We start from the raw sequence: 27,119 nt of genomic DNA, 5'->3' as shown, positions 1-27,119 counted from the left end.
CGTTCAGCTCTTTGATATTCCCAGAACCAGAGCCCCCGTATAAAATAGACAATTTATTTCTGATAAATGTCTGAAAGCAAGAAACCTGCATCCCGGCGTGTGTGACGTAGACGAGCAACCCCCTCCGTGTCAATCATTCTGGGCTCTCTGGGCTCCCCACTCTCTAGCCCTGCGAGCTGCTGGGACACCAGAGCAGGTACAACCCCAGTGACACACACTAAAGCCTCTCCGGCAGGCGGGAATCAAACCCAGAGCACACCAGCAAAAACCGTCACACACAGCAACTTCCCCAGCCTTCCTGTGGGGCAGGGGGAGGGGGGAGAGGCGCTCCAGTGAACCCTGGGGTCCTTTGTCCCAAGGCCGATGTTCCCTGTGAGACACCAATTCCGGGCCCGCGCTGTGCTGGATGCTGTCCACAGAGGAAAAGGTGACCCCTGCCTGCCACAAAGACCTTTCAGTCTGAGGCCCTGGGTCTTGCAAAGACGTGCACATGAAGGTAACTTTGCACATAGTGCTAACTGTCCCATTGGAATCAACGGGCCATTGACGTCATCACTGGCCCCTTGACTTCCCTGGGAATTCTGCTGTCTGGATGATGGCTCCTTCACCTTCTCTGCAGAAACACCCACTGGTGTGCAAGCGCGCGCACTGACTGGGATCTGAGTGACAGGACTGGAAGGCATCGTCATGCCCTGAGAAAACTATTTGAACATAAACAACGAGGAATCCCTGTGGCACCTTAGAGACTAACAAATGTATTTGGGCATAAGCTTTTGTGGGCTATAACCCATTTCATCGGATGCATGGAGTGAAAAATACAGTAAGCCGTATATACGGTATATTACAGCACATATAACAACTGTTCACTGGGCACAAAGATCCCTTCCTGACCGCTGCAGGTGACTGGCTGTAGCCCTGAAGCATGAGATTTGATTACAGTTATTCTCATAATGCAGAACTGCAAGTGTTACGAGCACGTTGAGGGCAGTGCAGAGCTTCCTGGCCTCCCTGTGGCCCATGAAGGAAGGGAACGAACAGGGGGAGTCATAGGATTCCCACATTCCAAGGTCACCATGACATCCAGCTCCCCACCCACAAAGGCTTTAGAATTTCTCCTAGAAGCTGGGTTAAAGTGTATACTTAAAAAAGATATCAAAACTTGTCTCAAAGACTCCAAGTGACAGCGAGCGCACCGCCTCCCCAGCAAATTGTTTCAATGTTTAATCCCCCTCCTTGCTATGAAATGGCATCTTATTTCAAGGTTGAATTGATCTAACTTCGACTTCCAGCCACTAGATTTTGTTCTGCCTTTGTCAGCAAGGCTGAAAAGCCCCCTGGTCTCTGATCTCTTTTCTTGGAAACAACGTGGGAGGATTTAAACTGTTAAAATCACTTTTAACAACTCAAGAAGCAGAAGCTGAAGCAATTTCTTCCCTGGTGGTGTTGTGCACTTATTGTTTTGAGACAGACAGGAAAATTAAATGCCTGATATTGACATTACTGCCTTCACCTCAACATGTGCCTTATTAATATAATAGAACATCATACTGAAAGATTAGACATTTGCTATGACTTCATAGCCCGTGTCGTATACCATAGCCTACAGGTTCTTAAAGCAGTGTTCAGGCACCGTTATAAGTTGGCTGGTGAATTGAAAACAGCCAGTTGCTTTGTGCTGTCATGGAGCCGGGATCAGTTCATATGCCGGATTCAGCTGGAAATGGCTTCTTCCAGCCAAACAGGAATACATTGTTAAATAAGGGCGTTGTTCTGACTTCTGCTAATCCATCTTCTTTGGGACGCAGCCCTCCATTTCCAGAACTTCAGGCCAGCCATCATATTTGTTTTTTGCCGCTTCATTTTTTAAGTGCTTTGGAGGGGGAAAAAAGAAATAAAGCCAGGGGTTGGCATGGCAGAAGGGAACGTCAGATTTACAAGTTGACAGATAATCAGTATAATGGGGGTATAATGTCATCTCCCCTGCATGCATTGTCAGCACGGCTTGGAACATGGATGTTCAGCCCTGCAGCACAGAGCTCTACCACTTGAGCTAAAGGAGAAGCTCCAGTAGCTAGTAGCGGTAGCAGGCTGTTGTCCTTTAGTGGACCACTTAGGGTATAAAGATTATTCCATTACAGAATTATCAACCCAGTTCTGACTGTATACATTTTTGCCCACACATGCGAAAGCAGCACCAGTGTGTGCTGGAAGGAGCAGCAGTGGCTCCAGGCTCCCGTCCGCCTGTGCAGACTGTATGTGCGGGAGCAGCACACAGCGGCGTGGAGAGGGGAATACAGAGGAGACAGTCACAGCTCTGGTCACTGGAAGGCCTGTGCAGTGGCTTCCCAATCTGTGGCTTTGGATACAGCTGGAATTAGGATAGAAGCATTTTGCGTCACACTTTCCCTAAGGTCCTGGCTCCTCCAGTGCACGTGTGTGAACAGAGCCGCGCTGGAGTTCAGCCCTGTGCATTGTCTCAGTGTGGGACACAGGAATTGGGCAGCAGAAGGGGACGTTTGATTTGTCCGTTTGCATGCAAGGCCTGGCAGGTTCCTCCAGTTCCATGCAGCTGTGCAGCAGTGCAAGGGAAGGGAGTGCACGCCAGGGCCGTCCGGGGGGAGGGGGGGCAAGAGGGGCAATTTGCCCCAGGCCCCGGGCCCCACAGGGGCCCCCATGAGAGTTTTTCGGGGACCCTGGAGCAGGGTCCTTCACTCGCCCTGGGGGCCCCAGAAAGCTCTCGCAGGGCCTGGGCCCCCGAAGCTTCTTCTGCTCCGGGTCTTCGGTGGCAATTCGGCGGCGGGGGGTCCTTCTGCCCCGGGACCCGCCTCTGAAGTGCTGGGTCTTTGGCGGCAATTTGGTGGCGAGGGCCCCCCGCCGCCAAAGACCCCAGGCCCCCGAATCCTCTGGGTGGCCCTGGTGCACGCTCCCGTGTGTGCCACACGTTCTCACTGAGCTACATCCGGAGCCAGGCACTTGCCAGGTTTTTTTTTTTTTTTTGAAAGAATTTGTCCAAGTCAGACGAATACCAGCAGGAGACAGGACAGCCTGGATGGCAGCAGCTCAGGCAGAAGTGGCCAGAATACTGACCAAGGCCACAGGCTTCCTCTTGGGGGAGAGGGGAAAATACCTGTTCATAGGGGCTTTTATCCTTGAGCCCTTTTGCGCCTATGAAAATCCAGTTGTCTCGGAAGGCCAGATTGCTCGCATGGCTGCTTCCCAGGTCGGTGAATAACGTCCGGGCTTCATCGTTCAGCCTAAGAAAAAGGGAAACAGGATTGCTGGATCGCAGCTCCCGCATCCTCCAAGGGACGCCCGCACTGCCGTTCGAGATCGGTGCGTAGTGCGGAGCCTTCCCGTTGGGCATTACACAACATGGCCAACATCTGTCACCTACTTGTTCCTTCATCTTCTCCTCCGGGGGGACGTGTGTGCAGGGGAGTGCTGGGGTTGGAGTTTTTAAAACCATATTGTTATCATTTTTATAATAATTGGGTAATACACCTGTTATATGTTTGTTATAGCCGGCAGGTCAAAGAAATGTGTCTTGCACTTGGGGCACAAGGTGGGGAGGTTTGTGACTGTCCGTAGCTCCTGGGGGACTTCCTGGGACAATCAGTGCAGCTTCCTGAGCATTGGCGTAATGTGTTCTCCGCCTGACACATGGCGTAATGTGTTCTCCGCCTGACACATGGCGTAATGTGTTCTCCGCCTGACACATGGCCTAATGTGTTCTCCGCCTGACACATGGCGTAATGTGTTCTCCGCCTGACACATGGCCTAATGTGTTCTCCGCCTGACACATGGCGTAATGTGTTCTCCGCCTGACACATGGCCTAATGTGTTCTCCGCCTGACACATGGCCTAATGTGTTCTCCGCCTGACACATGGTGTAATGTGTTCTCTGCCTGACACATGGCCTAATGTGTTCTCCGCCTGACACATGGCGTAATGTGTTCTCTGCCTGACACATGGCGTAATGTGTTCTCCGCCTGACACATGGCGTAATGTGTTCTCCGCCTGACACATGGCCTAATGTGTTCTCCGCCTGACACATGGTGTAATGTGTTCTCTGCCTGACACATGGCCTAATGTGTTCTCCGCCTGACACATGGTGTAATGTGTTCTCTGCCTGACACATGGCCTAATGTGTTCTCCGCCTGACACATGGTGTAATGTGTTCTCTGCCTGACACATGGCCTAATGTGTTCTCCGCCTGACACATGGCGTAATGTGTTCTCCGCCTGATACATGGTGTAATGTGTTCTCCGCCTGACACATGGCGTAATGTGTTCTCCGCCTGACACATGGCGTAATGTGTTCTCCGCCTGACACATGGTGTAATGTGTTCTCCGCCTGACACATAGTGTAATGCAGCAGTCGGCAACCTTTCAGCAGTGCTGTGCCGAGTCTTCATGTATACACTCTAATTTAAGGCTTTGCGTGCTGGTAATACATGTTAACGTTTTTTAGAAGGTCTCTCTATACGTCTATAATATATAACCAAACTACTGTTATATGTAAAGTAAACAGGGTTTTCAAAATCTTTCAGAAGCTTTATTTAAAATTAAATTAAAATGCAGATCTTATTAGTCTAGTGTGATCCTTGCCCTTGCTTTTCCTTGCTGAGTTTTCTAGTGTCTGGTGGCACTTATTTGGATACTTTAAGCTGCACACAGGCTTCTGAGTGATCAGTTGTTAACCAGCTGGAACCCCAGATTGGCAGCTGAGGTGAGTGGAGCTGGTGGCTGGTAGGGCTGAGCAGGGCCGGAGGTCTGGACCCTGTCTGGCAGGGGGCCTGGGCTGGAACTCCAACTGGAAGCGAGGGGAGTGGGGCTGCTGCGGGGACCCCGGCTGGCCAGGGGCCAGCAGCGGGAACCCCAGAGTGGCGGTGGGCTGAGCGGCTCAGCCCGCTCCACGTGCCAACAAAAATCAGCTCGCGTGCCACCTTTGGCACGCGTGCCGTAGGTTGCCGACCCCTGGCGTAATGTGTTCTCCGCCTGACACATGGTGACTGGCAAGCAGACAGCTGCATTCTGCATCGTCTGATGCTTCTGAATGGTCTGAAGGGGTAGCTCCCTGTAGAGCACATGACCCTAATCCAGTTCTGATTGCAATGCATGGATCTGGGGTCTGACCCTGCTCCCCCGGAACCGAAGGAGAGATTTGCCATTGACACTGTGGGTGAAGGACGGGCCCTTGGGAATCCAACGTCCCCTCTTCGCATTGTACTTACTTTGTCGCTGGGTCATCATAGGAGGCGACTATCACTATAGTGCCACTTTGGATTGCTTTCAGGAAGTCCAGTAACAGCTTGGTGTCTGGCAGAGAAAAGAGAATCCACAGAGACGTTCTGCTAAAAGACCTGGTACCCAGCCACAGCCAGTTCCCAACAGATATTTTACAGGGATAGGGTGAAATTCACCCCTGGCAGAGGCCCAGCATAAGCACTCTGACCCCTACGGTCCTGGGAGAACCCTCAGCGTGAATTGCAGAGGAGAATGTCACCCATAGGGTACAACAGCATTTTCCAAGTCAGACTGAATTTGCAGCACATTGACGTTAAGAGAGCAGACCTGTTTCAGCAATGTCACTTTCACACAATTACACTTGCCCGGCATAACATGCGTACTGGTTTCATTTAATCATGCTTTATGTTAGAAAAATATTGCACAAAGATCTCACCGCAACGAACCCTACGTTGTTTGACTAGCTACTCAGCACTGAGGCCCTGACCGTATGGAAAGGCTACGGTTTTTGAAAGATGGCATCTGAATTCCACTAATAATTTCCTTTTCAATTATTCTCCTTTGGGTTTCCCTTGTGAGCCAAATCAGCCCATTTCCGTCAAGTATTATTTATAGTTTTCTGATCCAACCTGGTTGAAATCAAAGTTCATCACACAGCATCATTTCGGCTAATTAATGAAATACCTCCTTGCTGATCAATCAGCTAAAAGCCATTGGGCTAAACTCCTTAGGATCAAAGACAATTCCCCTGCTCCCTCATGCCCCCTGGGCTGTTCCATGGACTGAGTTAATGACTGGGCCTCAGACACACAACGACTGCGCACAGAATGTTCTGCCTTGGGGAAAACCAGCTGAAAATTAATTTCTCCACATTCTGGGGTAGGATCGGAGCAGGTGCCAAACGCCCCCTCAGCACCTTTTATCTTCAATGGGGTCGAAGACACTCAGCAATTTGCAGGAGGTCCCTTGCACTTTGCAGGACTGGGCCCTTTGCGCCATGTTGCAGAGCTATTTGCTCCCACTGCCATGGCATGGAAGCCGTCTTTGCCAGCAGAACCGATGGAAGCCGGCATCTAGGGTTAATGTTTACTCAGGGACTGTGGAATTCCATTGCACTCGCATGAGTCTGGTGGGAGCAATGGAAATTCAGATTAATGGCACATGGAACTAAACGCATCGCTCAGGATCCTGATCCTGCAATTGGATACACTGAAGTGCAATGGTCTGATCCAATTGCATGTCTGAGACCCTAGTTAGCTACATAAAGTTGGTGAGATTAGCTAGCACCCTGTGACTCCATTGCAGCCATGATTGGTACCTCCTCTGTGTAAGGCTCTGTCTAGGGACCTAGCTGAAAACCGCAGCGTCTTTACGGACAGTGCCTATGGACTCCTGCACAGCAAAAGTGCTGCCGGCGCACAGCCCCAGTAGGGCAGGAGGGCATAAATAGCTCTTGAGCAGAGCGGGTCTAATCCTGTACACTGCTGAGCACCCAGCCGTCCAGGACGCCGAGCCCGTCCCCCCTGAGAGCGATAGTCATCCTGTGCCGAAGGCCAGAAACAAGCCCTAAGTGACGGGTCCCTCTGTTATTTCCACATCGGTTTAAAATTAAACATCTCGGGCCACATCCTCAGCTGGTGTAAGCTGGTGCATCTCCACTGTTGTTAACATGCTGATTGACACCAGCTGAGGGTCTGGCCCCGCAGTGCCCAGGCCTGCCCTCTGCTGGCTGCAATAGGGTAGTGGCGGTGTACCTGCATGCAGAATTTGGCCTCTCGGATACTGACAGGTGGATTAACCATGTTTGAAAGCAAATAGTGCGGCGACAGTTAAGTGATTTCTCCCCATCAGACTGTAGGTTGGGGTCTCTGGCTGGAAGACACTGAGCAATGATGTTCCTGACAGAGAACAGATCCTTTGGGAGTTCAGCATACAACCTGCGGATGAGCTTTCTTACAGAGCTAACAACACGTACGCTACACTCTGTGACTGGCCAGCTGCTAGATACGTGTTTCAGAAGGGCTGGCATCTGGGCACTGTAGTGTCTACACGACACAAAACGTGGGCCCAGTACTGTCCCGTTCACTCACAAGAGTCATCCCATTAAAACTAGCAGAATAATTCATGTGAGCAGAGCGAGGGGGATTTCTATAGGAAGATAGAGACTCTTTTTAAAAACATGCTTTTAGACAGATGTGATTAATGCAGAAAGCTACTTAGCATCTATACACTGACTCTGTAATTTACTCTGTGATAGGAGGGGACGAAAACAAGCGACATAAACAAGATTGCCAAACCCTAGTGTTCAAAAACCATGACTCAGGTCTCTTTGGTTTAATAATCATAAGGCTTTAAAAATAATAAATTTGGATCTTTTTATGTGCTTTGTCTATCAAGACATCTGGGGGCACATTTTCAAGCTTTTCTCCACAGCCATGAGGGCCAGAAATGTCCTTTTTAAAAAAATAAATAAAACCTGAGAGTCTCACATAATAACATGATTCCAGGAGTAGGGGCTTTAAGGAAAACACCAAATAGAAATAGCAAGAGTTGGCGGCACTGCTTAGGTCCACTTCATTTTACTAGTGAGTAAACAGAGGAGAAGGAGAAGGAGCTAGTTATCAATCCTACTTGCAATGCTCTGGATTTTACTATAAATGTGAAGCACTGGTAGAGACTGAGTGTTTAGTGAAAGCAAAGCCCTACCTCCAGAATACATGTCGAAGACGTCTGTTTTCATGATCTGGCCATTTGTTCCTAAAGGTGGCAAATGAAACAGAGCAATTACTTTCTATAATGTAAGCTTTGTGACAGAAATGCATTGTTTAGTCCTGTTCAGCTCATGTATCCAGTGGAATCTGTGCAGAATTGCTCCTTGACGCAATCCTGCACTTTGTAAAGGACACGCTGCCTACGACTGGAGCGATGGGATTAGCACAACCATCTAGTAGTCGGGAAAGGATCTAGCGCTGGTGCGTGAGCAGAGCTGCTAAAATAAGTGACACCAGGCTGAATGGCCATCAGTTCATTTTAGGTCCCAGTCCAGCAAAAGGGACCAACTAGAACAGATCCTTGCGCCGCCAGCAGAGGAGGCTCAATGGGGCTCCAGAATGGTCCGAGCTGGTGGAGCCGATTGCAGGATTGGGACCATAATGTGGAATGAAAACATTAAATCAGGCAATGGCAGAACCCTCCGATCCGAGGGAGATGGTCCGAGCTGCCAAGGAGAGAGATGAGAGCCGCAGAAGGAAAGAGGGGGGTGCTGATCTCACACAATTCTGTTGTGAAAAGCTCAGTGTGGATTGTCCCAGGCCTGCTTGAGCTATTCCTAGGAATTATTAAGTGCAAAGTTCACACCCTGCAGAGTCCATCAATCTGCAGAGATGCCGCTAATAAATGACACGGAAGGTTCTCATTCTAAAAAGAGCAGAGTACGTTGGAGGAATGCAAGGTTCCCTAAGACCAACCCCCTACGTTAAACCCTTGGCCTCCTCACTGAACCCACTTCTGCTCTGACACCCATGCGACCTCCTGACATCTGTGGGGCTAGGTGGACGTGTGGGCAGATTTTGACCATCTGTGGTGTCTGTAGCCAGGCTCAGGAGCAGCCGTGCTGTCTCCATCTCCTTCTTTATCACACAGCTGGCCACTCTCCCAGTCGGGCAGGAACAAGCTAGACCAGGTGGGAGCTGAAGGCTCTTGGACAGGCTAATGCTCAGTGCATTGCAGTGCCGAGGTCTGACATGCAGGGGCAGGCAGTGCTATCACTGGTAATACCCATCCCATGCTGATTGCAATGTGCATTCACTGCTAGATCACGCCCCTACAGATCTCTCTGCCTGGGAAGGGCCCGGGCGTCTCCTTGCCCCACTTCTGATTCAGCAGGGGGCTGGACACAGTCTGTGTGGAGACGAGATGCTCTGGAGCAGGTGTGCACCAGCAGCACCCCCAGCCTCCCCAGCGGGGGAGGGAGAGGGGAGGGCCATAAGCTCACATCTCCATCCACATGGCTGGGGGGGGGGGAGGAGGAGAGGAAGAAGGGCAGGCTGTGGGCTGGCAAAGGCTGGTGCAATTGTCACTCTCCCAGGAACTCCCCTGGCATCCCAGGCCAGCCTGTCAGACGTGTTAGCCAGGATCCCGTGTGGGGTCCCCATGGCAGGTCAGTCCTGCTGCTCCCTCAGACACAATCCGCACTGGTTTCCAGCACAGCAGAATGCTACCCAGTGCCCCGAACCTCACAGTGTAACGTAACTCTGTCCTACTGACCTGTGCTGGGGCTGAGACAACCGACCAGCTCTCCCCACCTCGCTGTCTCCTGCCGGCGGCCATGCCTTGCCCTGCTTGCCTCTGGCCCCATTGAACTCCCAGCCTAGCCACCAGAACAAGGGGGGCGGTTGTGAGCTGCCTGCAGCCACATAGAGGCTGTACTGGAGACGGTCTTTCCTTAAGAACATAAGAACGGCCAGACTGGGTCAGACCAAAGGTCCATCTAGCCCAGTATCCTGTCTGCTGACTGTGACCAATGCCAGGTGCCCCAGAGGGAGTGAACAGATCAGGGAATCATCAAGTGATCCATCCCCTGTTGCCCATTCCCAGCTTCCGGCAAACAGAGGCCAGTGACACCATCCCTGCCCATCCTGGCTAATAGCCATTGATGGACCTACCCTCCATGAATTTATCTAGCTCTTTTTTTGAACACTGTTATAGTCTTGGCCTTCACAACATCCTCTGGCAAGGAGTTCCACAGGTTGACTGTGGGTTATGTGAAGAAATATTTCCTTTTGTTTGTTTTAAACCAGCTGCTTATTAATTTCATTTGGTGACCCCTAGTTCTTGTGTTAGCAGAAGGAGTAAATAACACTTCCTTATTTCCTTTCTCCACACCAGTCATGATATTATAGATCTCTGTCATATTCTCCCTTAGTCGTCTCTTTTCCAAGCTGAAAAGTCCCAGTCTTATTAATCTCTCCTCATATGGAAGCTGTTCCATACCCTTAATAATTTTTGTTGCCCTTATCTGAACGTTTTCTAATTCCAGTATATCTTTTTTGAGATGGGGCGACCACATCTGCACACAGTATTCACGATGTGGGCGTACCATGGATTTATATAGCGGCAACATGATATTTTCTGTCTTATTATCTTGCCCTTCCTTAATGATTCCCAACATTCTGTTTGCTTTTTTGACGCCGTTGCACATTGAATGGATCTTTCCAGAGAACTATTCACAAGGACGCCAAGATCTCTTTCTTGAGTGGTAACAGCTAATTTAGATCCCATCATTGTATATGTATAGTTGGGGTGTTTTCCAATGTGCATTACTTTGCATTTATCAGCACTGAATTTCATCTGCCATTTTGTAGCCCAGTCACTCAGTTTTGAGAGATCCTTTTGTAGCTCTTCGCAATCTGCCTGGGACTTAACTATCTTGAGTAGTTTTGTATCATCTGCAAATTTTGCCACCTCACTGTTTACCCCTTTCTCCAGATCATTTATGAATATGTTGAATAGGACTGGGTCCAGTAGCGACCCCTGGGGGACACCACTATTTACCTCTCTCTATTCTGAAAATTGACCATTTATTCCTACCCTTTGTTTCCTATCTTTTAACCAGTTACCAATTCATGAGAGGACCTTCCCTTTTACCCCATGGCCGCTTACTTTGCTTAAGAGCCTTTGGTGAGGGACCTGGTCAAAGGCTTTCTGAAAATCTAAGTACACTATATCCACTGGATCCCCCTTGTCCACATGCTTATTGACCCCCCTCAAAGAATTCTAGTAGATTGGTGAGGCATGATTTCCCTTTACTAAAACCATGTTGACTCTTTCCCACCAAATTATGTTCATTATGTTCACTCCCATGGCATGGAAAGCTGCCTTTACCAGCAAAACCAATGGAAGCCGGCATCTATCATTAATGTTTGCTCAGTTACTGTGGAATTCCATTTCATTAGCATGAGTTTTGTGGGAGCAATGGAAATTAAGATTAATGGCACATGGAGCTAAATGCATCGCTCAGGATCCTGATCCTGCAATTGGATACACCTACGTTCACCCTGGGCCCCTTTCACTGCTGCATTACCCTCATCTCCTGCCAGCACAACTCCATTGATTGCAACAGAACCACCCTGGCAGAGTAACAGTGGTGCCCCTGGGGTCTCTCTTTCTACCTGAGATGTTCTCCGATAATCGGCCTTTTGTCAGATTGACTTCAAGTTGCCGAGCTGAGCTCCCATTGGGGGGGATGGCAGCTCCTTCATGCCGGAGCTGGGCCCTTTCCCGGAAATGCTGACCAGAGAATTCAGTTCTCGGGTTAAGGACAGACAGTTAGTGCAGAGACAAAGCTACGGTGCCTTTTATTGTCTGCCCCAGTGGCTTATGCCCCAGCTCCTGCTAAATGGGTTCCTACTAAAGGGCTGCCGTGTTATGTCCAGCAGTAGGAGAGACTCAGGGCAAACCTACTGATACCTGACTGCCTTCCATTAACTCTGCCAGGGCGCTGCTTGCGTAGCCTGCTTTCCTCCCCGCGTTAAAGCTCTGTGCTTTTTGGGGGGGTTGTTAGTTAAACTCTGAGCTGTGTTGACACCCACTGAGCTCTGACTCTCCCCGCCGGTTTCTCTTGCTAGCGTATCTTTCTGGAGACTGGCAGGACGAGGGAGTTGGCTCTGTTCAGCGCCCAGCCAGCAGGGTGGGTCTGTGTTTCTGGGGCTCGTGCCAAATTTGACATCGGGCCAGTGATTTTGCCCACTCTGGGAAACTCAGCGGGGGGTGCTGGGACTAAGAGGGAGAGTACAAAGAAAAGTGAAGTGACCCGGGAGGCTCACTCCAGGAATCAATATGTTTTTGGTCAGCAGCCAATAAGGTCCCTGCCCCAGCAAGACTAGATGAAAACTCAACAGGAGTTTGCCTGACTAAGGACTTCCCAAGTGGGCCCAAGAGAGTGTTACTCAACGCTCTGCAGTGCAAGAGCCAGATCTTCAGCTGGGATGAGCTGAAGTCATTGGACCTGGGCTGACCTCCGCTAGCTGGGATCTGGCCCTGGATTTGCTGGGCAAGCATTAGTTAATTAAACAGGTAACTAGCTATAACCCTAGGGCCCAAGGAGTCGTTACTGAGCTCACTGATACAATCATTTCCTTGATAAGTAGCTGCTCAAATGCATCAAAATGGCCAGAGCTTGCAGCCCTGCTGTAGGTGATATTCCCACTGCAGTCAGTGCGGGACAAGGCACCCTGTGTACAAGGGAGAATGAGTCCCACTCTGAGAACTCACCGTTTACTAGCGCGATGTTTAACCCTCTGCCAACATTATTCTTCACACCACTCATGATACTGGAAATAAAGCACAGAAAATCAATGTCAGTTCAAAGGGACATTTGAAAGCACAGCTGTTCGAAAAGGGCGTCTGCAGGGTTCGTTTTAGGCCAGCTGCAATAGTCATGAACATTGCAGCAGGGAGGCCTATTTTCAAAGGATTTTCAACCTCATTTCTGCCTATGCCCATCACCATTGTTACCCAGCAGTTTTTTCTTCCCCTGTTGTGTGAGCAGGCGCTTTTCCCCGCTGGTTCCCAAGCACAGCCCACATACTGCGTAGGGTCCAAATTTGTCCCTTGCCTGAGTCTGCTTTTATCAAGCAAAGACATTAACAACGTAACAAAGAGCGGCTGAATCCCTCTCCCCAGGTTTGGCTGCTGCTAAGGTTCCTCCCTCAACGCTGCTCAGCCCACCCCCCAAGTCCTCTCCCAAGAGTCCCTCCTACCTGCAGTGTAATATGGCCTTTTGGGGTGCTACTTCAGTACTTACATCGTATTTTCAAAGCACATAAAAGGCCCAACAACATTGGCTGCTCCACTCGAGACTTTAAATGCAAAAGTGCTTTCAGGACAACTTCGTTTATTACCACACTTGTTTCGCAGGGGCTGGGTCTCTGAAGGGAATGAAGAGCAGACTGTGAATTGTACTGCCTTGCACAGGCAGCCATTGGACATTGCTTAACACAGGTAATCTGGTGCGGGTTTTCAATACATGGGCCAAAGCCTGAGGGGACTGACTCAGTTTCTCTAGACATCAGAGGGCGTTTGCATCTAACCTGAGCAGAGAGTTCAATGTTTGGGGCACTGGGTGAACTTCATCCTTGCACAGTTGTAGGATGGGGGCATCCCCTTGGCAGGGCACCTCTCGAGTTTATTGTTCTGATATTGGCACACAACTATTTTGGGCAGAAAAGGGTGTCTGGAATAACTGCAGCATCTCTAAGGAAAGAGACGGGCTGGGATAAGCTCCAGTACCAGTGAAATGGAGGGTGCTGAGGAAAAGGCTCGTTTAGCTGAGTCTGTTCGAAGGTTTAACGTGGGATTGGTGTATCCGGAGGGGGTGAATCAGGCAGGGCCTGGCGCAGGCTTGTGTGATGCTTGTTCCGAGTGAATCGTTTGTAATCGTTAGCAGAGGGCAGCGTCCAGAAGGGATTTGCTTCCCCCCCGACTTAGCGGCTGTCTCAACAGGCAGGCGAGTCACAGACACAGCATGTCCGTCGAGGGGCGGCTGTTGTTATCACTGCGATTGTCATGAGCTGTCATGCAGCAGCACCCGGGACCATTCTGAGCATCTCTAGTCTAACTTCCGGCATCGCATGGGCCAGAGAACCTCGCCCAGGGATTCCCGCGTCCAGCCCAGCACTTCGGTTAGCGTGCTTGGGACGGCTCGCCTAGGAGGAGGCCACTTGACATCAATAATGGGGGCGGAACTGGGGCCTCGGTGTGAACCTTTGGCAACAAGTCAGGCCCCAGGGATGAACTCCTGGCCCCACTGGAGTCACAGTGGAACTCCCAGGCACTTCAGCGGGGCAGGATTTCACCCCTTGCCTTGTAAACCGAGCCCCGCTTTGCTCCCTCGTTCTGCCAGCACTTCTCAGAGCTCCGCGCGGCTCCGATGTGACACGGGTGACATGAGAACGGCGCACTCGTATACTCACTGGGCAGGTTGGAGTCAGAACCTGGGGAGACACAAACAGCAGCATCACACCTCTGAACCCCCCCGCCCCTTTGCCGAGCTGAAAGAGAGACTGGGCAGCAAAGGAAGCGACTGGAGGAGGAAGGCAGGTGTCTGGCTAAACAAAGCCCAACCCAGAGTTTGGGATTAACGCGGCCGGCTGGGGAGACCCACTTCATAGAAATACGTCCATGAGTGTAAATGAGAAAAGATGATTAATCACGGAATAACTGACCGGGTGCCCTGGGCGCAGAGCCAGTGAGGGCAGGAGCCAACATCTGTGCCCCAAGCCGGAGTGTCTACACTGCTCTTTATAGCCCTGCAGTGCCAGCCCCGCAAGCCCCAGGCTCTGAGACTTGCTGTGACAGGTCTTTTTCTGCTGGGCGGATGTACCCTACGTGCCACACCCATGGCCCATGGCCCCACGGCCCCACCGTGGGCATTAAATGACGCAGAGTTGGAGGACTCGGTGCAGGTGATCTAGGTGGGCAAGCAGAACGGAGAGCCTGCCGTCCACGCAGACCCAGTGCAGAGATGGAGGCGAGATCTTACAATGCAATTCATGCGCCCCAAGTAAATGGGCTCCGTGGAGGGGACGGGGGCAGAATACTCTGTCCAGCCAGAGGCAGGACCATGACGGCTACAAATTACACATCCCATGGAGCCACCTATGGAAGCCTCGGACGTCTTCCAGACTGGCCCCAGCTGTCCTGGGAAATCGCCTTACCCAGCCAGCTCCGCAGACTGACGGCCTTCCAGCCGGTGTTCAAGTACGTCTGTACAAAGAGCCAGGCGGTGCCCAGAGAGAACAGCACGGCCGCGATCCGGATCAGCCCTGCAATGGGAGGCAGAGAATAGCGCGTATGTCACAGTGCTCTGGAGAGGGGAGCAGCTCAGCCAGGGGGAGCTCATTTCCCGCCGCTGGCCGGGGAATTCTGCTCTGACCTTAGGAGAAGTAAAATGTGACTCTCTTTCTTTAGCTTCCCGAGAGCCCGCCCTGCAGTCAGAGCCACGGGGCAGACCCTCGCCCCCCTTCGATGTGGCTGCACTGGTGCAGACATCCACCCACGTGGGGCCGGGCCGCAAGCACTTACCAGCACTGGGTGTTAGGCAGGCCAGCAGCACCCACGTTTGGCTGTGCCTGCCCTCCGTCCCCGGCCCTAGAGCACAGCGCCAAGCCGCCTTCACCAGCCAGCCCCAATGCAGCCGCAGAGGGAGAAGGCAAGAGAAGAGACAAGCAATACCCCTGAAGCTGCGTGGGGAGAAGAGCAGATACTGCCAGATCCCCTACGGCGGAGGGGCAGGAAGGCAGGGAAGGGAGTTCTGCTCATCCCCCCTGAGGTGAAAGGATGGGGGGGCTGTAAAGGTGGGGTGCTCTGGCAACAGCAATGTCATGATATGTGGGTTCCACTTAGCTATGGGCCCAACCCTCTCCCAAGCTCAGGGGTGTTCAGAGCTCGGGGCACGGCCCTCGCTAGCAAAGTGGGTTTGCTTAATGGGGCCTGCATGTAGCAAGAGATCGAGTGGTGAGCGCACGAGACTGGGAGTCACGTTCTGCACTGGCTCACTGTGCGACTCTGGGCAAGCCGCTTGGGCTCCCTGTGCCTCAGTTTCCCCATTCTTACATACAAATAATATGCACCGCATGGGGCTTAGCCCAAGTTACTGGGGCTGGGTTTGATGCACTGGGAGGAGCTGCTGGTCTGTGCTATGCAGGAGGTCAATCTAGATCATCAGAATGTCTCTTCTGGCCTTAAAAGTCTTTGGCTCTATGAATGCATGTTTCTATAGTGCTTTGAGGTCCGTGGGCGAAAGATGTTACATAACTGCAAAGCATCACTCATGTTCTTCTCTGTCTTAGAGTAAACCCGAGGCGTTCGAAAGCCATGTAAATCCAAGCCCAGCTTGAGTTCCCAGAGCTGGGAGGCTCCTGACCCCCCCAACTCACTGAACAGCTATTCATATAAATCTGATTGGGGTTTGGTTTTAAAGCAACGGTTAGTGGAGCACAATGCTCTTTCTCTGCCTTGGAAACATGATTGAAGAAAACATTTATACTGCATGTGAATGGTGCTTCTGGAACCAAGAACCTCTCCACAGTCACCTCTTCCCCAGTCTGGAGGGATTTCATTGGAAAAAGGACAATAGGCTGAACTGGATAAAAGTTAGTAAAAACAGGGCTGCACACTTATTGACATGGAGATCCTTTTAGCCCATTCCGGCTGAATACGGTAATTTAGAGATCTTCATTCGAACGAGAAACAGGCCCAGTGAATAGGAACAAAGACCATTCTTTATAATCATTATAAAAGACAAATATCCTCTCGCCTCTTACCGGTCAACCTCATTGTAGCGCTCAGGGACAGTGGAAACTGGGCTCTAATCAAAGATCACAGGTCAACCTGCTGAAACAGAAAAAATATGTTAAAATGTAACTGTCCTCCAGAAGTAATAGATGAGTGTTAGATTAAAGATCTTAATTGCTACGGTAACACTACTAGAGTATTTTTGCAACAAGATGTCACACCAAAGAAGCATCCCATTATATATATTTACACACAGACTTGATTCAGCTGTGATGGCTTTTGTAGTGCTATTACAAGTCATTTTTATAATTTTCAGAATTTTTAGGCTCAATTACATGAGACCAGCTTCCACTGTTTTAAACTTACTTCATTTTTAAGACCACCCTTGGCTACTTGCCACTTATTCTTTGAACCCGCCAGTAATGTTTTATGTTCTACTTCAAAATGGATCCATTTTTTTCTATATGTTGATGATTATAATAAGAATAATGAGTTTTAAAATTACTTGAAAATTGTATAGCACATTCTTTATTACAGAATATTTCAAATCACAGTTTTGTTGCATTTCATAGCTGGATAATGCAAAGTGCATTTCTAATCCTAAGGAGTGCTAACCAGGGCTGGCTCTAACTTTTTTGCCGCACAAAGCAAAAAAATAAAAAAAGAGCGCCGCCCCTGCTGTAATACCCTCCTGCGAACGCCACGCTGCTGAACCCCCTCCGAGCTCCATGCCGCCCGCCCAAGCCCCCCCGAGCGCCATGCTGCACCCCCCAAGCCCCCACCCCCCAAGCGCCATGCTGCCCAAGGTCCCCACCCCGCCAAAGCCTCCCGCCCCCTCCCGAGCACCATGCCGCCCAAACCCCCACCCCCAAGTGCCACACCGCCCAAGCCCCCATCCCCTCAAGCACCGCGCCGCCCAAGCCCCTGCCCCCCCGAGTGCCACTGATCAGCCCCTCCCCCCGAGTGCCACCCGGCTGAAACAAATAAAAAAAACCCTCCAGCACCGCCCGGCTGAACCAAAAAAACCAACCGAGCGCCGCCCCACCCCAAGGTGCCGCCCCAAGCACGTGCCTGGAGCTGGCCCTGGTGCTAACCACCAGTGGGGACATGGCAAGATTTGGCCTTGACATGTTAGGGAAAATTTATTGTCACAAATCAATACCGTCAAAGAAACCACAATATTTGAATAACTGAAAACAGTAACAAGCAAATAAAGGCTGGCAGTTTGGTCAGATTGCTGAAAGCCTGAAACAAACGTCTCAGCCTGTCTTCCGCACCGCTATTAACGCCTGCGCACTTTCACCCAGCGAATTATCCGCGATCTCGAGCTCCAAGGCCTCACGCGTAGTCCTGCTTTTCACCGGGAGCCGCACGGATTCCAAACGCACCCAGGAGCTGGCTGGCTCCAGCCCTTTCGGCGAAGCGTAGGGTACTTGCCAACGCACAGCCCCAAGGGTCTCCGTGGCAACCACCACATGTGGCGGGGAGTTACCAGTACAGGCAGCCAGAGCGGCCCCTCTCCAGAATGGCTCCGTTCGTGGGAGCCCCCCTGCTCGGTCTGCCAGTGGCGATAAACTGGCGCACGAGATCAGAACCAGGCCCGCACCGCAGCTGCCAGCCACGGCCAGGCCCGGAAGAAGGAAAGGGGGTGATGGGGCAGAAGCGTCAGCCCGAGCTGTCCAGCTCCTTCTCTTCTGTCTTGGAGACTCAGTCCATTGCTCTGGCACTTGGCCCAGCTTTCTGCAGCTCTTTGCCGAGGGAGCCAGTGGACTCAGAGTGCTCCCCTCCTCACAGCCCCGGCACGGCAGTCTCAGGCCCGGCGGGGCAGAGGCTATTTATCAGCCAGCCAAATGAGGTCCCTGGCAAGCACATCCTCATGCTGTAGCTGCTGCACCTCCCCCTGCTGTGCCTGGGGCAAAGGCAGGAGAAAGGAGGAGACATACAGCCTCTGCCTTCCTGTGGCACCAGCGTGCACAGCGCAGGAGAACGCGACTGGTCGAGTGTCCCAGGAATAGCGCATAGGCCTGGAGACTGCTACGGGCACCATGAATGGTCAGACCTGCTCTGCAGGGCCTACGCCTCTTTCAGTCTCCTCGCTCTTCCCCCAGACGTGTCTGGGAACACAGCACGTGCTTCCTCCACCCTCAGCCTTTCTGAGCTCGGGGCTCCCACCCTGCCCAGCCCCGAGCGTAAGGCCACGACTGAGTCACCAGAACTCTGTGTCTACGAGGAGGAGCAGGAAGCCAGGGAGTCAGATGGGGTTGCGGGGAGATGGCTCCACCCTCCCAGGGCACTGCCAGATTTGGGGCCATGCAGCCTTTTCTGGGACAATGTGGGGGAAGGGGATCTCCGTGAGGGGATCCTGTGGAGTTTTCCTCTCCCTGCTGTGAGTATTGCCAGAAGCCAGGATGCTGCTGGCACCACTAACATAAAACAGGGGATGGAGCCTTGAAAATCCATGTGCTTGTTTTCACACCAATATCCTTAGCCATGAAAGAAACCAGGAAAGGGAGGTGCAGAAAATATAAGGATGTAGGATGGAAGGGACCTTTTGGGCCACCAAGTTCAATTCCCTGCTGTCACAGGCAACCCTGTCCTATCATCTTCTTCATAAAATCATCAAGCTCCATCTTCAAACGAATTAGGAGTTTGGCCAGGGGCAGGAGTGTTTCCAAGGTGGCTTTTTCCCCCCGCATTTCCCCTTTGCACTGGCAGCAGCTTCACTCCCAACACAACCCCATTCTAACTGGCCCCAAATCCCACCTTAACAGGAAAAGAACCACTCCCAGGAAAATAATGTAGGGAACCAATTGCCTCCTCCCTTTGGCCAGCTGCTGTCCCGCACACCAGCTATACTCCCGTGGATTGTGCTGCAGGGCATGCAGAGAGACAAACGGCATATCAGCCAATAAATATACATCTTTCAGCAAATCGTTTACTTGTTTGTGCCATTTGTCTCTGATGTATCCCCAAATGAAACTCACTGGATCGAATCTGCCCCTGGTGAAACCCCCGGCACTTCACTGCAGTATCCCAGGGACCATTTCATCCCACTATTTCTACGATGTTCCCTTTCAATTGTATGGATTGATTTTGGACGATCCACTGAAATGCAATGGAAGAAGAAGCAACTAGCCAGTAGAAAGGAAGAAGCTGTGGAAGACAGTGGGGGTGTGTGTGAAATGTACAGATTGTTTGGCTAAGCAATAAAAAACCTTTCCCAGAACAAATCGATTTCTCAATAAACATTATCCAGGCAACACTTTTCCTCCTTTACAGGACTCTGGTCAGACACTGACGTTAAAGGAAAATACCTGTTAGATCTTGGCTCGTTCCAAGATATTGTTTGCAGCAGTCAGTCCTTAGGAGAGAAATGTCATGAAATGCGCATATTCTTCGAGAGGGGTTCAGAGCGTCGGCACTTTCCAGTTTATGAATGTTCACATTCTCCTCTCAATAGTGGAGAAAATCTCAGGTTAGTTTCCCAAGGAAAACACCGCTCTCTCTTTTTTCCTTTTCATTTCACTGCTGCACTTTTCTCTCTCTCCTGGCAGGCTGATGACCTCAGCTCAGCAACCCGGTTTTAGATACATGCTCACACCCACGCTCATGGCAATAGACATTTCTAGCTACTGAGCTGACTGAAACATGGAAGACAAGGATTTTCCCTTCAAAGAAATCAAAAGAAAAGTAGCACAGACAAAAGACACACCCAAATCCTGAATTGTCTCTCACGTTCACTGTGCAGCTTTGGAAAAAATTAGGCCAGTTCCTCAACTGGTGCAAATCAGCAATGCTCCATTGATTTTAATGCAGCCGTGCCAACTTCCCCCTGCTGAGGATCCGACACAGGGCCTTGTAGCTGAACAGATAGATGCAATTTCCTTTGAAACGATCATTGTTCTGCTCAGAGTGTTTGCAAAATGTATTTGTTTTTCACTTCAGAAATACCTGGCAGTTCAGAGAAGCAGGCAGATGAGTGAGCCTGTGTTCATGCCTTAACTGTGTATGTAAGAGGAGGTAGCATCTTCCCCAGCAGCCTCCCCTCCAGCATCAGCATCACTGTTCTCGGGGAGGATGTTCAGGGTGGTCAGTTTAAACCTTTTTCCTTGTTGCAAGCCAAAGAGGGGGGATGCAATCTTGCTTGGCAGAAGTGTGGAAAACCCTGGCTGACAAATGGGTCTCTAAGGAGACATCCTGGCCCAATCAATCCCAGGGTCTTTTGAGTTGTAGAACGCCGAGGAGGTTAAACGCTGACATTTGTACAGCAAAACGGAACCGAATGACAGGGAACAAATGTATTTCTACCTGTGATAAGAGTAGGGGCTACTGTGATTAGCTGGGCTAGTCCATATGCAAATGCTACCTGCCAGATGGCTTTTATATACATATATATTGTTCAGCTCATAAAATGTTTGGCCAAAGGCTTACTAGGTGTGAGTCATTTGAAAAATTTACAGCTGTGGTAGGTAAATAGTTACTCAGTGAACAGTGTGAGGGTTGAAGGCCAAGGCTGGAGCCAAGCACTAGATTCACAGCTGGTGTAAAGCAGCACAGCTCTAGCTGAAGTCAGTGGAGCAGTGCCCGCCCGCCCCAGCTGAGCATCTGGCCCAGAGCTGGGGAAGGGTCTGGAAGCCAAACAAGGGTGGCCCACTGTACTCTCTGTGGCTTGCCTGGAGTAAGGGACAGGCAGTGTGAAGGCTCCTGGAGGCGGCAAGGGTGAAGGCTCAGAGGCCACCAGGGTCAATGCCACACCGATGATGGCCTGGCTCCGTCCCTGCACACAGCACAGTGGAGCTGGTCCTGAAGGGTGAGGCTGGTGAGTGAGGGAATTCCTGCCCCTTTAGAGCAGGGCATGGGTACTAACGTGGCCCAGAAGAAGCAGGTGCCTCTGGTGAATTTGGGGCCCGAATGTGGCAGGAACCCCTCCTGCTGTGGGGCAGCCCTGTTAACCAGAGCTATTCTAAATACGCCTCTTCCCAGGAACTCGCCTGGATGGGCTTGGATGCCCCGTCTCACCTGGCTTAGAACCCTGCTCATCCTAGTGCCCGCTGTGCTGGAGAACTGCTCACAGGGAGACTCACGTTGGACAATGCATCTGGGACCCACTGTTCCCTATGGTGGTGATGCGGCCATTGAGGAAATGGGGCACCGGCCATGGCTTCCAATACCACCAAGTCTGCTGTGTTCTCTCTGCGCTGGGTCCAGTTCCTCCTTCCTGCTGTTCCTCCCTACCCTGATGTGACTGGTCAGCTGGTTCCGTGAAGAAGGGGTCGGCAGGCAGGGCCTAGCAGGATCGCCTGCAGGTGACAGGACTCAACAGAAGATCTGCCCTGTCCCACTAGACAACTATCCCCAGCTCAATGCACTGGGCTAGATCTTGACTTCCACTGACTTCAGCTGGAGCTACACAATTCCCAGCGGCTGAGAATGTGGCCTATTGTCTTCTTATCCTTGATTTTCAGCCTTTGTCCAGTTTCAGTGCCCATCATGGAGCCAATACCCAAACCACCACGAACTCAGCCTCACAGTGAGTTTCATCAAGCCCTGCAGCGGGGCCTGGAGGTAAATTAAAGCTACATCAGTCCCTCTGGCACTGGCCCAGAGCTCAGCGGGAGTCACAAAAGGACTGGACAGTTCTATGGATACTAAGAATACCCAGAATTAGAATGGTACGTGCTAACACACCCTCCTGCGTCAGGGCTCAGACATGAAACCTGACCCCCCAGGCATAAGCCAGCCACTAATTACTGGGGCTTGGGAGGGAATTTTCCCTGGCAGCAGGTTTCTCCTGTGAAGCAGTTAGTGCTGGCCACCATCAGAGACCAGCTACTGGCCCAGGTGATCCTTGGCTCTGATCCAATCTGGCAGCTGTTGTGTTCCCATGGCACCCTGCGCCCACCCCCCAAGATCTGCCCTAAGTTTATCGGGCTTGGGCATAAAGCAAGAGGCAGGTCAACTGGAAGAACCTGTTCTACTGCAATTCCTCAGCACAGCCACCAATTTCTGCAGGCTGAGAAAACAAACCGGACGCCGAGAGGAGGAAATGAAGAGGTAGGAAGCCAAGGCAAACAGTGAGATAAAGGAGTCTGACGCACAGTGTCGGCACACTGCAGGCAGCTCTCACACCTTAATAACCCTGCCCTTTGTCTGGGCCATGAGTTACACTGCTGCTGTGACCGCACTGAGCACTTGGAGCAATGTGACAGGCAGCCGAGGGTCCAGGGTCGCTCTGGACAGCTGCATGGTCTAGAATGGCCATGAAGACTGCGAGTAAAGAGCAGCAGTCCACAGGGTGGTGGTTACAACGATGCAGGGCCAGACTGCTGGGGGTTGTGCGGGGACCTTCCCCTCCCTGGCATCAGTTAGAGCAGTCTCAGAGGTCCTCTCATTCATGCCCGGTTGCCTGTGGCCTCCAGGCTCAGGCCAGCCAGAGAGCAGCGTCTTTGCAACCTGCTCTCCTCCCCTATTGTATAAGGGCCATGGGAGGGAGTGAGGATGCGTGGGGAGGGGTGTGTCAGAGGGTGACTGTGCTACGTTTATGCTCCACTGTGCTGAGTCCAGAGATTCATCGATTCCCAGACCAGGAGGGACCACTGTGAGCATCTCGTCAGACCTCCTGCATCGCACAGGCCAGAGACCTCCCCCCATAAGCCCTAGAGCTGACCTGTTTGAAACATTCCCAGTCCTGATTGAAACTTTGCCAGTGATGGAGAATCCACCACGACTCTTGGGAAATTGTTCCAGTCACTGTTAACAATGTCCACCTTATTTCCAGTCTGAATTTCTCTAGCTTCAACTTCTGGCCCTGGGATCACGCGAGACCTTTCTCTGCAAGCCTGAAGAGCCCGTTGTAGATACTTATAGACTGTGATAAGTCACCTCTTAACTTTCTCTTCACTAAATAGACTGAGCTCCTTGTGTCTATCATTATAAGGCAGGTTTTCTAATCCGTTCATCATTCTCATGGCTCTTCTTTGGACCCTGCCCAATTTCTCAACATCAGTTGCGGACACCAGAACTGGACAGAGAAGTCCAACAGTGCCAAATACCGAGGTACAATAACCTCTCTACTCCTATTGAAGAGTCCTGTGTTTATGCATCCAGGGATCACCTAGCCATTTGGCCCCTGCATTGCAAATGGACTCATGTTCAGCTGCTTATCCCCAAACCTTTTTCACAGTCACTGCTTCCCCGGGTAGAATCCCCCACTGGGTAAGTACGGACGCATTCTTTGTTCCACTAAGGACCCAGAGTCAATGGCACAAGGAGCCCTAACTCTCAGCAGGGCTAACCAGGAGCTGGAACTGGCTCCCAGATGTTCCTGCAAACCTGGCCCTGCTGTGCACCGGTGCGGAGGAGAACCAAACCCAACAGCCGACGTTCGCAGTCCTCGTTTTTAATAACGTCCCCGTTGAGAACTGCATGCACCGGGGATGAATTCAAAATCAGCTAAAGAAGTTAATAAAATGTGTGGCTACGTTGGACCCAAAGCCTCCCCTTCGGCACATCGGAGTCATATCAGCATTAAAGAGTCTGCGCTGAAGCCTTGCACTGATCTACAGTTTACAGATCTATTTGCTTTATTTACAGCTATGGTCAGCTCAGCTCTGGGTTTTTTGAACAAGAATATTAAAAGATTTCGCTTGTAAGGCAGTGAAGAGTTCATTATTATCCAGCCTGTGAGCGCTAAACATGATCTGCACTAAACCTGATCATTACATGGGTACCTTGTCTTCTTCGACTTCTCCAGTTGGCTGCTTCTCTTTGCCTGTTTCCTTGTCATGTGCTGAGATTGTAAGCTGCCTGTTACACGTGGAGCAGCATGCTGTTCTGGGGGGTCCTGACCCGAGAACGAGCTCTTCAGGTGCTATCAAAAAGCAACCGATCGATACTCATCAATAACAACTGGTCCTTAGACTACTAGCCGCAGCATTTGGCGCTGGTACTAAAAAAGTCCTGTTTCTTTCAGAAATACTTCTAGCGATAGTCTGATATCAGTAAATGATAAAGACGTTTGGCACAGAACACATATCAGACAACAGGTTCTATCTCCAGTTAGTCAATGGACACGCAGAAACTGAAACCGCTCAGGGCTTTAAAACTAACTTTTGCCATAAACAGTGTTGTACAAGTAACCCTGGCTGGAAAATTTTCCTTTGGAAAAGCAGATACATAGAACTAAAGAAGGGTAAGAACAGAGAGGAGTAGAAAGAAGGAAACCTGTCCCCAGGTTATAGACTGTAGAAAGTACACCGGCTAATCCGATTTCTCTCTCAACTTCCCCGTGTTATAAGAAGGGATAATAAATAAATATGCTGCCCCAAATGGTTGCTGCTAGCTGTGTTTTATTCTACACCCAGCTACTGAAATCACCCTTGCTTGAGCCAGATTTAATTGTAAAAAACATCTACAATGGTAACCAAAATAAAGGACAAAAATCTATTATTTTAGTTATACTTAAAAAATACCCCCCTTTCCAGGCCCCGGCAACACAAAGGTATCAGAGCTCTTCTGTGGACTGAAGTCAAATGTACATACCAGGGAAACCGTCCGGCAGGTCTCTCCACTCTCTGAAGGCTGCGTTCCAAACGGGGTATTGTCAGAGAGAGGACAGGACACCTTCTGACTAAGGCTTGTAAGTCTAGTGATCCACTGGGCTGAGTCCATGGTACAGCCCAGCCCCTCTGTGAATCACCACAAACACCTTCCGTGTGCATTGTGCTGCTGGTCTAGTAAATGTTAAATCAACTACACACAGCTCAGCGGTTCAGAACAAACCACAAGAACAAGGAAGTCTGTGTGGTTATTCGCATGGAAGCTCAGCTTTGCATTGACAAAAATATGTGTGTGCACATGAAGGGATCAGTCATAATGATCTTGCTCAAATGTGGCTAATTTCTTTGTTTAGTTCATTTCCCCCTTTTGGCCTTTTATTCATACTTGGCTGGCCTCCAGCCCATTTCTTTCTCAACATATAAACCCAGGAAGATGCAGGACCTATCCCAGAATCTCACGTGCCTCTTTACTGCTCAGTTTTAAAGTAGTTCACATAGCAATTGCAACAGATGAGAGATATGAGCACGTACCTGCCGGTACATAATTACTACTACTGAGGTCATTGGGCTACTTGCCTAAGTAAAACTTTGCAGGGTCAGGCCCCAAATTATGGCAGAGAAATAAAGCAACATTTTCTCTGCAAGACGCTCAGTGACTTTATAATGTAGTTGAACCACTGTTCACGCGGGGGCTCAGTTAGTGTGAGGGGGTGATCTAATTTACACCATTGTCCACCCCCTGAGCTTGGCCCCCCGTGCAGGGAGCACGTGTGGAGTTTGTTACATAGGAAATAAGACGTACCAGGGGAGCAAACAATGTCAAAGGGAGGCTGACCCAGCATTCAAGGCTGATGCAGTTGTTGGGGAAAAACCTGATTATCAAGGCCTCAAAATAAAAAGCACCTAAAAATACAACAGGCAAAATGACCAAGCAGGTTTGTGTTTTTTTCACTGATTTATAAGCATGATATTAGACTTTGAGCAAAAAGTCCCCCTGAATTAAGCACTGGAATAAATTTGCCTAGGGAGGTTGTGGAATCTCCAACACTGGAGATTTTTAAGAGCAGGTTAGACAAACACCTGTCAGGGATGGTCTAAGGCAAACCTTAGAGGTGGGCAAACTACGGCTCGCGGGCCAATTCCAACCCGCAGGACCCCATCCTGCCCGGCCCCTGAGCTCCTGGCCCGGGAGGCTCACCCCTGGCCCCTCCCCCGCTGTTCCCCCTCCCCCGCAGCCTCAGCTCACCGTGCTGCCAGTGCAATGCTCTGGGCGGCCAGGCAGCGCTGCTGCAGATCCGGGGCTTGACCCGGTGCTCAGTGCTGCGCGGTGGTGTGGCTGGCTCCAGCCGGGCGCCTGTCCTGGTGCTCTGGGCAGTGCAGCTCTAGCGCCACCAGCCAACGGTGCTCCAGGCAGCACGGTAAGGGGGCAGGGAGCAGGGGAGGTTGGATAGAGGACAGAGGAGTTTGGGGTGGTGGTCAGGGGGTGGAGGTGTGGATAGGGGTCAGGGCGGAAAGAGGGCGGGGAACGGGGGGTTTGAATGGGTGCAGGGGTCCCAGGGGGCAGTCAGGAAGGAGAGTGGGGGTTGGATGGGGCAGCGGGGGGCAGTCAGGGATGGGGTTCTGGGGAGCAGTCAGGAAGGAGAGTGGGGTTGGATGGGGTGGCGGGGGCAGTCAGGGGTGGGGTTCTGGGAGCAGTCAGGAAGGAGAGTGGGGGTTGGATGGGGTGGTGGGGGGCAGTCAGGGGTGGGGGTTCCGGGGGAGCAGTCAGGAAGGAGAGTGGGGGTTGGATGGGGTGGCGGGGGGCAGTCAGGGGTGGGGGTTCCGGGGGTCACTCAGGGGTGGGGTTCCGGGGGCGGTCAGGGGACAGGGAGCTGGAGTGTGTGGATGGGGCAGGAGTCTTAGGGGGCCATCAGGGAACAGGGAGGGTTGGATGGGGCAGGAGTCCCGGGGAAGGCCGTCAGTGGGTGAGAAGCGGGGTATGGGGGCGGGATCTAGGCCATGCCTGGCTGTTTGGGGAGGC

At 51.2% G+C, this 27,119-nt stretch overlaps 1 protein-coding gene across 5 annotated transcripts; it reads right to left on the bottom strand.

The window, feature by feature from the left end:
* On the bottom strand, positions 1–25,227 carry FAM3D (FAM3 metabolism regulating signaling molecule D). 5 transcript variants are annotated; one of them, XM_039546164.1, is made up of 11 exons: positions 25,083–25,227; positions 24,272–24,411; positions 16,571–16,640; positions 14,963–15,070; positions 14,219–14,239; positions 13,051–13,174; positions 12,519–12,577; positions 7,953–8,003; positions 5,234–5,318; positions 3,128–3,254; positions 1–1,870 (listed from the first exon to the last, which is right to left on the bottom strand). In XM_039546164.1, the coding sequence occupies exons 3-11, from the start codon at positions 16,581–16,583 to the stop codon at positions 1,781–1,783; spliced, it is 678 nt and encodes a 225-aa protein (XP_039402098.1). In that variant the 5' UTR covers positions 16,584–16,640; positions 24,272–24,411; positions 25,083–25,227; the 3' UTR covers positions 1–1,780. The 5 variants fall into 5 exon arrangements, with proteins under 5 accessions (XP_039402098.1, XP_039402100.1, XP_039402103.1 ...); XM_039546166.1 differs by having other exon boundaries at positions 16,571–16,637; XM_039546169.1 differs by lacking the exon at positions 24,272–24,411.
* Between the last annotated feature and the right edge of the window lie 1,892 nt (positions 25,228–27,119).

Source organism: Mauremys reevesii, linkage group 7, assembly GCF_016161935.1.
Source record: "Mauremys reevesii isolate NIE-2019 linkage group 7, ASM1616193v1, whole genome shotgun sequence".
NCBI classification, from domain to species: Eukaryota; Metazoa; Chordata; order Testudines; family Geoemydidae; genus Mauremys; species Mauremys reevesii.
This window is presented reverse-complemented; position numbering and strand designations above follow the sequence as displayed.